Source organism: Octodon degus, unplaced genomic scaffold, assembly GCF_000260255.1.
Source record: "Octodon degus isolate 3935 unplaced genomic scaffold, OctDeg1.0 scaffold00048, whole genome shotgun sequence".
NCBI lineage: Eukaryota > Metazoa > Chordata > Mammalia > Rodentia > Octodontidae > Octodon > Octodon degus.
The window spans coordinates 4,930,594-4,942,354 of NW_004524624.1; the positions used below are offsets into that span (position 1 = coordinate 4,930,594).

The following is an 11,761-nucleotide window of genomic DNA, read 5'->3' on the forward strand; positions in this document are numbered from 1 at the left end:
AAATAAATAAATATTGTAGGTGCGTGAATTCAGCAAAATAAACCAACAGAGACCAAGAGTCCATAAGAGTAGTGGGTTATCCGTAGGACTAGCAATGTCAGAAATTGTTGACTTGAGCCTTTTACAGCTCAGCGTATTAATATGGCTTTACTTTTTGTTGTTGTTTTTGGTTTTTCTTGTGATACCGGGGACCGAACTCAGGACCTACTGAGCTAATCTCCCCAGCCCCCATGGCTTTACTTTTTATACCTTGTTTTTATACTTTTCTGCTGGATGGTTAAGACCAAGATAAAGCAAGGCCTATATAACAAGAAATGTAACTTGTATCTGACAAGGTCAGCCAAATCTCCTCAGGATTACCCTGAAAACCTCTACCGCAGTTTGTAGATCCTTTGTCAGTGTCAGCCATGTGGATGAGTCACGGCCATTGCTTGACCAGTGTGCTCTCTGTGAAAGCCTGAGAGAATGTTTTCTCTCCATGTGACTCTCCTTAGGCACACTCTACATTGTCAATCACTTTCCTCTGTGGCCCCATAATCTCCTTGATCAGAAAATTTGGGACATCACTGAGTTATAGGATATTACAGTACAGGTTCTCTTATGTCTTGAGTCCTCACTGACCTTGAAAGGGTAGGGCCATTAGATAGAGAGAAATAAAAGGTATAAGAATAGGTAAAGAAGAAGTTAAACTGTCATTATTTGCAGATGACATGATATTTTACTTGGAAGACCCAAGAAACTCCACCAAGAAACTACTAGAATTAATACACAAATTCAGTAGCATAGCAGGATACACAGTCAATACCCAAAAGTCAATAGCATTCCTCTATACAGATAACAAACACACTGAGAGGGAAATTAGAGAAACATTATCTTTTACAATAGCACTGAGGAAAATGAAATACCTAGGAATTAATCTAACTAAAGAAATCAAAGATCTATTCAGTGCCCTGTAGCTAAGGTAGCTCCATCCACTAGTGGTGAGACCAAGTGGTAAGGACCTTAGAAAATGGAAGGAAATACTGACCTCATTGATGGGAAGTCAATCAGCGTGCTGATCAGTTCAGATGCCTGCTTACCAAGCACCTGCTTGGTGTGCAAGCTTGATATGATGAGTGCTGGAACCCAGAAATAGAAGTAGCACAGTCCTTTGCTCTTGAGGAGTGCACAGTCTAATTTAAGTGAAAGGCAGACAGGCCAGGTGTAGTGGCACACAATTATAATCCCAGTACTCTGGGAGGCTGAGGCGGGAGGATTGAGAGAAAGTTTGAGCTAACCTAGGTAACTCAGCAAGACTCCATCTCAGAAAAAGGGCTGAAAATAAAAGTCCACTCAAAGGGCCTAAATTCAATCCCAGTACTGCATGGGGGTGGAAAGAGGCAAGCAGTCCACTATAGAAACACATGATAAATGAGCACATAGAGAGACGTGTCACTCTGCCCAGAGAAGGGTGTACACGGTGGGCCCAAGAAGCAGAGGTATAAGGAACCTTTCAAGTGGCAGCCTCTGTGCAGTGCCCCAGAAGATGAGGGAACTGACCCTGTGCTTGTGAGAAGCAGCTGAAGGGCAGCTGGGCTGTTTCCCTGGGCTTCTGTCCCGTACTGCCCTTCCTCACCTCTGGGCCTTTCTCACCTGCCCCAGGGACCCCGGGTGCAAGGGGCACAAGTTTGCACACAGTGGCCTCGGCTGCCCACTGCCCCAGCCCTGCGAAGCAGATGAGGGGCTGGGTGAGGAAGAGGACAGCAGCTCCGAACGCAGCTCCTGCACCTCGACCTCCACCCATCAGAGAGACGGGAAGTTTTGCGACTGTTGCTACTGTGAGTTCTTCGGCCACAATGCGGTGAGTGAGCCTGCCCACGCCAGAGAGGGCTGGGGACCAGACAGGTGAGCAAAGGAGCACCCTGCTCTCCCGAGACCCCTTGCTCACATAGTAATCACTACACCGGAACCCTGTGAGTCCTCACCTGTGTCCACTTGCTTGCGCCTCACAGCACATTGGTGAGATTGTGGTTTTTTCAGTTGTTTTTTTTTTGTTTGTTTGTTTCTGTTTTTTAAGATTTTGCTGCCTTTATTCTTCTCGTGGTTTCTCTTAAGATTGACTTTTTTTCTTTAGGCAAAAGGAAAGGAAGTGGCAGAGAGAAAGCTATGATTCTGATGAGTATGTATACGTGTGTAACCCCAGAGAAATGAACGCTTGTGCGTGTTGAAGGCAGAGTGGGGGCAGAAAGGCCCTCAGTTCCCCAGGTCTGACAGCCAGCCAAGGGACAGGCCGTGAGCACAGATGGCGCCAAGAAGGAGGCTCAGATCAGAGCACATGCTGTTTCTGCACAGGGAGAAAGCAGTTCAGAAGTCTCATAAGGTGAAGAAGAAAGGGCTGCTGGTCAGGGCAGAACAGCTGAAGATAGGAAAAATGAAAGTAATTCAGCTACTAGTCACATTTGAGCTAGGTATTATTATCCTCATTTTAGAGATGACAAAATTGAGGCTTACAAAGACTTGATGACTCGCCCAAGGTCATACAGCTTCTAACTGATGAAGCCCAGGCTCAAACCTGCTTCCCTGGCTCCCCAGTCCATGTTTGCTCAACTCTGCCCTGTTCCTTCCTACTCTCTCTACCCGCCGCTACCTCAGCTCAGAGCCTGGCTGAGGATGAAGCCATTTGGCCTTGGTGGCTGATGGTAGAATAGTTGTCTCGTTCCTTACCACATACTTGGTGCCAGTGGGTGGGAGTGCTTATGGGCCTTTCAGGCCCAGGGTGTAATGTCAGCACCTCCCCCTCCCCCAGCCACCCGCTGCCCCGACGAGTCGGAATTATACTGAGATCCGGGAGAAGCTCCGCTCAAGGCTGACCAGGCGGAAAGAGGAGCTGCCTATGAAGGGGGGCACCCTGGGCGGGATCCTTGGGGAGCCTGCCGTGGACCACCGAGATGTGGATGAGCTGCTGGAATTCATCAACAGCACGGAGCCCAAAGTCCCCAACAGCGCCAGGGCCGCCAAGCGGGCCCGGCACAAGCTGAAAAAGAAGGTGGGTGTGGGGGGAGCTCAGCACTACTGCCTCTCCTCCCTGAGGAATTCCCTCGTCTCAAGCCCCAAGACTTCTGGGGCAGGAATGGTTCTAGCTGCCAGACCTTGGCATGGATCACTGCTCTAGGAAGGTCTGAATGAGTTTGGGAGGCATCAGGGTCAGGGAGCCTGGGGACAAGTGATCAGAGGAAAGCATGTATCCTGACCTCAGAAGCTGCTTGCTGGATTCCTCTAAGCCAAGGGCTTGCTTCAGTTGGTCATTCATTCATTTCAGCAATTACTTCTACAAATACTGGGAATCAAAGTCTAATGCAGTTAAGAAGCTCAGTCCAGTGTGGAAACTGACAGAAATGGACAAGGATACTAGTGTATAACTAGTACCAGGATGAAGAAAGCCCTCCATCCTCCCTGGAAGTGGCTTCGTAAGATGCTGACTTATGAACTGAGTCATGGGAAGTGAGGACAGATCAATCAGTTTAGCCTAAGCCTTTTTTTTGCCCTGGGAATCGAACTCAGGACCTTGTGCTTGTGAGGCGAACAGATTAATCAGGAGGGTTCGCCCAGCAATGGGTACAGCACACCCCACAGGAGCTTGGTAAAGCCAAAGGAGAAAACAGCAGAGAAGGCAGGACAGATGGTGGAAGTGAAGGAGGGCCTCAGAGGTCAGCTGAAGATCAGCTTCGGCCTTAGCCTCCAGGTGAGAGCTTGTCACTGGAGAGTTGTCATCAAAGAATGTGCTTGGTTAGATCCATGTTGTCATTGTGTGGTCTTAGATTGAAGGGTGATTGACTTTGATGCTCCAGGCAGAAAAAGATAGGCTAAGAGAGAGGTGATTATGGGTGGGACTAGAATAGCAGAGATTTTCAAAGGAAGCAGTAATGACAGACCTGGGTGCAGAATAGAGTCAGGATGTTTCCCAGGTGGTGACCAGCAAGATGGTGTTAACTTTCAGAGCCAGGATGATATTTGCAGAAGACTGGATGCAGCTGGGGCACAATGACTCGGAGATTCCTGTGAGACATCCAAGTGGAGACAGATGCGAGACTAGGAGTTTCCAACACAGAGATATAATTGAAGCTATGGGAATGAACCAGTCCTCAGGGCTGAGAAATGACCCGAGGAAGCTATTCCTGGGCAGCCCTGCTGTTGAGTGAGCCCCAGGACTTGATAGCTCATTCCCTGTGGCTTTGTTACCTCTTTACTTACCTATCCCCAACTGCATCTGTGCAATGTCACATTCAGGAGCCCAGCATGTAGGGGGATTTGGGTTGGACAGCCTGCTAGTTACAGTTCTTGGGTGGTCAAATAGCCCTGTTGCTCTGGAAGGCAGAAGTGATTCTTCATCTTTTTCCAACCCAAAGGACAACCAAGGATCCTTCTGCAACTTGACATTAAGCCAAAGGATCCCACCACTCCCTTCAGAAAATGTCTTGTTCTCATCCAGAGCTGTCAGCCAGATGTGTTCAGTGGGCTGCAGTGGTGTTGCTGACCCTTTAGGGTGTGACTCCAGTTAAATCCCTAGGGGACACCTATAGTTGCCAGACCTGATATACTTTGCATAAAAGTGTAGGCCCAAATGGACCTCCCCACTTCACTTATAATGCTGTCCTTTCATGTGTTCTCTTTGGCACAGGATGTCCTTCCAAGCTCAGTTTAGACCCTTCTTCCTTTGCAGATTTCCTCAGGGAATTCTTCTACTACTCACTTACTGCACCTGGCCTATTTCTGTAGGCTGCCATTTATCATGGTCTTCTCACTCAACCCAAGGCTCACTGCATAGCAACCATCTGCCAAGCCCAGCCTAGAGGCCAGGCTGCAGACAAACCAGGAAACCCTGCCTTTCCAGATGTAGTCATGGAACCTCAGGTGAGGACAACATGCACAAGCAGTCATAGTATCACTGTCAGTGTAGACCCCAATCTTCTCCTTGAGGTTCCTCCACCTGCTAGATTTAACAGCTGTCCATTAGCTCTCCCAGAAGCTAGGTAGTGATAGTTGCTTATTTTCTTCCACCTTGAAAGATGGACGAAACCAAGTGTCTTTCTGTTCCTTTATCTCACTCTCACCTTTGTGTACTAATCCCTAATCTTTTAAAGCTTTACCCAGGTCAGTATCTACAACCTCTTGGCCCGTTCTTCATCCACTGAATATAGTCATCTCCCCATTTCTTTTTTTTTTCTTTTTTCTTTTGTATTTGAGGGAAGGGTCTACAGGGTGTTCAGGGTCTCACGACTAGATCGGACTCATAGTGATCCGCCTGGTTACAGCCACCCAAGAGCTGGGGTTATAGGTAAGGGCCACCACGCCCAGTCTCAATTGCAATCTCAGTTTGCCCCAGGGGCAGGGCTGGCACTGCAGGCCTGGGGATTGAACCCCTGGCCCCTGCACCTGTTTGCAGGTGCTTTAGTCTGCTGAGCTATTTGGCTGGCCCTCCCCATTTGTTTTCTTCCCAGTCTAATCTTGCATTAACTCACTTTAGGTATTGGTAAAAGTACAAGCAAATAAATTTATCATTCAATAACCATCCAGCCAGCACTCATTCTCACCCCATTTGCCTTCTGTCATTTGCTTAGAAAAAAAACGGCAGCCTCCTTTGTAAGTGCCAGGCTACCTCTCCCTTTGTGCACCTTGAGGATGGAGAATGCATGACCCAATCTGTCATGGTACCCTGCTGGGTAGTCTCCCACTTGTCTAAGCTCCTGCATTGCCTGGCCAGCCTCCTGTAGGCCCAGTGTCTCCCTGTTGCTCTGCATGTCTATTCAGTGTCTTTGGCAGACCTCTTAACCAGCCTCCAAACTCTCCCAGCACCCACATACACACACCTTTATTTTTGGCAACCTCACTTCCTATTTCCGAGAAAGAAAGCTATTGGATGACATTCCTTTGTGGGGGAGAGGCTGGCTCAGGCTGCCTTAAAGGGCGCGTCTGTTGTGGCTGGTGCTAAGAATCGAACTGCAGTCTCTTGCCCCTGACCGATTTTGCCGAAGCAGGCGCTTTAGACAACTGAGCTGACCTGCTAATCCCAGACTGACATTCTCCTGACTCTGATCACCCCACCTGCTTTTACCCCATCAGGGAAGGGTTAACCGTTTCCCACCCTAGACTGAATGCTTTTTTCTGCTGCTTCAGCCCAGCACGAGACCACCTGCTCTGGCCTCTCTTCTGGTCCAGGTCCCATCACATGTCACTGTGCCCCCCTGCTCTCTGTTTTGTAAGCAAACTGTTCCTGGGCTCGTAACCTCACCTGCCCAGTTCCCCAGTCCTTTTCCTCTCAGAGAAGCCACATTTCTTGAAAAATAGTAAGAGCCTTCACTATCTTCACTTCCGTACCTTCTCAGCTCCCTGCAGATTGCTGCCCTACCCTCTATAGTGTTTCCATTGACTTCTTGTTTCTAATCCAAATTCCTATACCCATTTATATTTGTCCAATAAGCAAACTTTGACATGTTGTATATGTTCTTCTTTTCAAACTTTTTTTTTTGGCTCCTCTAAGCCAAGCAGGTCAGGAGAGGAGCAGTGGGAATGCCCTCTTCTTATGATTTCTGACCTGCCTCTGTGTCTACTTTCTGTCTCCTTTGTAAGTGCCTAGTCCTGCCTCGTGAGTACCTCTCCCTGGAAAAAGAAAGCTATCTAAGTAGTGTCTCCTCCCTATACTTCACGGTGAAGTAACCTCTACCACTACTGGGCTCCTTACAGATACCCCATAGGTCTCGCAAACTCACTACATCCAAAACAGCCTGACAGCGTGTAACCTTCACGAAAGGGGCCTGCCTTTCCTTCCCATTGTCTGTGGTACTGCTTTTTACCCTTTTGGCTGACCTGGACCCCACCCAGGGCACCATCTTTTGGGAGTGAATCATAGTGACTGAGATCAATGAGCCTTGGAATTGGACCTCAGTTTGAAGCTCGGCTATGCCATGCTTGCTGTATGACCTTGGGCAAATCACTTAACCTCTAAGCCCCAGTTTCTTCATCTGTGAAATGAGAATAACAGGAGAACCTAAGTCATAGCTTGTTGTGAGGATGAAAAGGAATGGTGCATGGAAATGTTGGGCAGGTTGCCTGACACATGTGAATGCTTGGTCCATGGGGGCTGGTATAGCTGGTACAGTGTTTGACAATATTTTTTTAATGCATCTCATTCTCTTTCCGCACCCAAAATCAAAGTCTTCTCTATACTACTTTCCCCAACAGCTCAAACCACTTCTCTCCCCCAACTGCCTCTATTTCACAGTGGCTAAACATTGTCTTCAGGCACAAATCCAGTTTTTAACACAGCCAAGGATTCTGGATCAGCATCCAGCTCCTCTTAGCTTGCCAGCTTCATCAGGCTCGCCTCTCTGACCTGCCTCCCTATTCACACCCTGCCTAGCCCACAACAATAATAAAAAGTAGGCTCAAGCTATACTCTTGAATGGTTTGCATTCCAAAATGATGTTTTCCCATTTCCCAGCCTTTATACTTGCTATTCCTTCCCTCTAAACAGTCCTTCTTTCACTTTTTTGGGATAATTCTACTCACCCTTCAGTGTCTCCTAGAAAACACCCCCTAATGACCCAAGCACGTGAGCACCCTCTTCCTTATATAGCACACATTGTCAGTGTCATTCTGAATTAAAACAGCCTATTTGCATGTCTGTCTGTCTCAGCAGAGACCTTGTCTTAAAAGCAACCGCATTCTCAGGGCCTAGCCCAACTGCCTCACATTTGATAAGTAGTAAATGCTTAGCAAATAGAAGGGAAAGCCATAGCAACTTCGGAAGATCATTCCTGATGGATTGTCCCACCTCTGCCATTTATTAGCCATGAGCCAGTTCTGTATTCTCAGACTTGAGGTTCCTCATCTGTAAATTGAGGATCATGATGCAACAAGGACAGTGGTAAGGACTAAATGAGACAACCTAAGGAAGGAGCCAGGCTTATGGTATGTAGCAGATTCAACATTTCCCTGCTTTCTCCTTCTCTTCTAGCCAAAGTCTATATTTTGCCCTGCACACCAGTACTTGTAGACTTTTTTATTTAGCAGCAACTTTTTTCTATAAATGAAATCTTCCATGGAACCCCAATCTATAACAATTAGAAGCAAACCTGTACTGATACAAGAGGAGGAAAGTGAAGTACCTTTAAGGCCCCCAGCCATCTCTGCAGCCTAAGCCCCACATACAACTGGAAGTGCTGCTCCAGGCTGTGCTGCTGCTCACCTGAGCCCACCACTGCCAGGGCATAGCCTTTGGCACTGCCCCTTGCAGCCATTCCCACAGCCTATGCGGTAGAGGTATTTTCTTGTCTTTGTAAGTTACAAACTGGGAAATGGGATTCAGAGAAAATAGGTGATTTGTCCAAGGTCCCAAAAGCACAGCTGACCTTAGTTGTAAAGCCAGTGTTCAAAACAGATGAGAGGATAAATACTAGGGTACAGGGTCACACTTTTAAGTTGACTGAAGTGGTAGCAAGTCCTCTTTTCTCTGCCCAAATTTCTTTTCCTGTTTTTCCCCCTTCCTTCTCAAATCAACTGCCAATATGTAAGGTGGTGGGAGTCATTCAGCACCTGGTACACCACCATCACTTCCTTCCCAAGGATTCTGGCATCTCTGCTTCTTGTCTGCCTCTGAAGGCCTCATTGGCCTGATGGTGCCAGTGACTCAACCCACAGAATGATTTCCATTCTCTGGGTTCAGATCTGTCAGAAACCCAGGCTTCACCTAGGCTGAGAGGCTGCTTTTACAACTTGGTGCGAGGGTCAGGTCTGGCTGTCCATTGTATGCCCTGGGGCATACATTAAATGTGACCTCAGTTACAGCCAGCTGAGCAGTGAAGGTTGCCCTTGTCAGTAATCCCCAGAACACAGCATTAGGAGATCATATGCATTCCTAGCCATTCATAGTGGTCTCATCTACTGGAGGCAGTCTTAACAGCCCCCATCTTTCCCATAAGACTGTAATATATGGCTTTCTCCTGCCACCTGCAGAATTAAAAAGATTACCTCTCCAGCATCCATGTTGCCCACATGTACTCCAATTTGATGTTCACTGCAGAATTATTGTCCCCATTTTACATACAAGTTGACTGGTGAATGAGTAAATTACTGAGGGTCACACAAGCTTAGGCCCAAAAGGCAGACCCTCTCCCCTTGTCTCCCAACCTTTCTAGGCTGTAGGACTGACCCTGGGCCTAGGATGGACAAGCTATAAAAATCCTATCTTTTGGGGCATACCTTTACCTTTGTTCAATACTGTTACCTGTCTGATTACATTTCACCCTCATTACTACAAGATGATTGAGCAGGGAAGGATCATGAGACTGCCTCCAGGAAGTTAGTGACAAAGCAGGGCCCCAGGCTGATGTGTCAGGTGTCACTTTTTTCCTGACAGCTGACAGGCCCCTGCTGAAGCTACCTCTTGTATTGACAGGAAAAAGAGAAGGCCCAGTTGGCAGCAGAAGCTCTGAAGCAGGGGACTCGTGTTTCTGGAAGCCAGGAGCCAAGGCCTGCCAGGGAGAGGCTGTTGGAGTGGCCTGACCGGGAATTGGATCGGGTCAACAGCTTTCTGAGCAGCCGTCTGCAAGAGATCAAGAACACTGTCAAGGACTCTATCCGCGCCAGCTTCAGCATGTGTGAGCTCAACATGGACAGCAATGGCTTCTCAAAGGAGGTAGCTGCCGAGCCTGAGCCCCAGACTTTACCCCCCTCAAACCTTAATGGCTCCTCAGAGCAACGGCCTGACATCAACCTTGACCTGTCCCCTTTGACTTTGGGCTCCTCCCAGGGCCACACATTACAAGCTACAGGTGAGCCAGCCCCACCATGGGCAGAAATGAGAGGCCCCCACCCACCATGGACAGAGGTGAGGGGCCCTCCTCCTGGTATCACCCCTGAGAATGGGCTAGTAAGGAGACTCAGTACTGTGCCCAATCTGTCCAGGGTGATTTGGGTCAAGACACCCAAGCCGGGCAACCCTAATTCTGAGGAGCCAAGTTCAAAGGAGATCCCAAGATGCAAGCAGGAGCTACCTGAGCCTGTGGCTACAGGTGGAAAGCCACGTAAGGGCAAGAGACAGGGCAGTCAGGCTAAGAAGAGCGAGGCAAGCCTGGGCCCCCGGCCCCCAACCAGCATAGAGACCCCCAGTATGAAGAGCCACATGTCTAGTCCCAAACATCTAGGCAAGGGCCCAGAGCCACCCAAAATGGGCAGCTGCTTCGAAGCTGAAGAGGGTACCCAGGGAAGCCGGCCAGGACCAGGTTGGGCTGATAGCTCCAAAACTGAGAAGGAAAAGTGCATCTCCTGGAGGAACTGGCCAGATGAGGCCAAGGTACGGCCTCCAGAGCAGGAGTCTGTGCAGCCTCCAGGCCCAGCAAGGCTACAGAGCTTGCCCCAGGGCAAGGGCCGCAGTCGCCGGAGTCGCAACAAGCAGGAGAAGTCGGCCTCCTCGTTGGGTGAGTGCACCAGAAACCGAGTGGCTGGCCCCCCCACCGCAACCAGGCCACGGGGTGGAGGGCAGTCCTCATGTGGGCAGTGCTGCCACCAGAGCATGACCCCCAGAGGCCTGGCCATGGGCACTGAGCCCTCCTGGCTATGTCTTCCTAGACGATGTATTCCTGCCCAAGGACATGGATGGGGTGGAGATGGATGAGACTGACCGCGAGGTGGAGTATTTCAAGAGGTAGGTGTGGGCTGTCGGTTCTCCAGCGCCATGAGGGAGCCTATGCCTAAGAGCCGTATTACACCTTGGGTCTCTAAAGGACCTACTCCCTCAGCCCTGGACCCTTGGGGGACCTCATTGCCTTTCAGGCTCTGGCACATAGCTTGTCTCTTCAAACCCAGGGAACCATTTGACAAGATGGAGCATTTGGGAAGGTTTAAGGCATAGAGAGAATGGGGGATGTCAGACCTCAAGAACCAGGGCTTTCTCCAGCTTTATTTACTTGCATTTACTCTGTCTGCTTTGCTTGGGCTAGGCTCTTGGAATAGTCTAGGCCAGTGATGGCACACCTTTTAGAGCTTTCAGTGATACAGCCCACTGCAGCATACATGCCATAGGTTCACCACCACTGGCCTAGACAGAAAGGATCCAGAAGTATACAGCATAGTGACTCATGCCACTAGACCCATAGGGCTGAGGGGTGGCACTCAAAGGAGAGTGCCAGAGCAAGTTGGGGGCAGGGGTGGGGCAGGCCAGGAGGCCTTTCTGGGATGGGTGATACCCAAGACTGAATTGGCCAGGTAAAGCAATAAAGTATTTTGACAGCAGGGCCATGTTGTACAAAGATCTGAGAGTGAAAGAAGTAGAGCATACTTGGGGGATCAAAAGCAGTCCAGTCCAGTACAGCTAGAAAGTGGAGCAAGGTGAGCGGGGAACTTGTATTTCAAAGTGGTCTCACAGTTTTCATTGTCTCTTGGCCTCATGGGCAGTGGTTCCCAAACCACCAAAGTGCCCATGCCTGTCAAAGCTTTTCACCGAGGAACCACAGAAGTTATATAGTTTCTTATTCGCGGGGGTTCTTTTTTGTGCTGGCGATTAAACTTAGGGCCTTCACACTGAGCTGCATCACTAGCTCATTTTATTTTTTTTTTCATTCATTTTATTTTTTTTAATTTATTTATTTTTGTAGGGAAGGGTCTACAGGATGTTGAGGGTCTCACTACTAGATTGGACTCATAGGGATCCGCCTGTTTAGGGAAGGGTCTACAGGATGTTGAGGGTCTCACTACTAGATTGGACTCATAGGGATCCGCCTGTTTA

The 11,761-nt window shown here is 48.8% G+C and overlaps 1 protein-coding gene across 11 annotated transcripts in view; it reads left to right on the top strand.

Annotated features, from left to right (window-relative positions):
• Positions 1-11,397, top strand: part of Fam193b (family with sequence similarity 193 member B) — a 32,578-nt gene extending 21,181 nt beyond the window's left edge. For 4 of the 11 annotated variants that reach the window (XM_023716514.1, XM_023716515.1, XM_023716513.1 and 1 more), the window contains 5 exons: positions 1,642-1,840; positions 2,786-3,025; positions 9,434-10,454; positions 10,606-10,681; positions 11,267-11,393. In XM_023716514.1, the coding sequence (XP_023572282.1) occupies positions 1,642-1,840; positions 2,786-3,025; positions 9,434-10,454; positions 10,606-10,681; positions 11,267-11,351 (1,621 nt within the window). In that variant the 3' untranslated portion in view covers positions 11,352-11,393. Of the gene's footprint in view, positions 1-1,641; positions 1,841-2,785; positions 3,026-9,433; positions 10,455-10,605; positions 10,686-11,266 lie in introns of those variants that run through there. The other 7 variants (XM_023716509.1, XM_023716506.1, XM_023716507.1 and 4 more) reach the window with 7 other exon arrangements.
• The last annotated feature ends 364 nt before the right edge of the window (positions 11,398-11,761 follow it).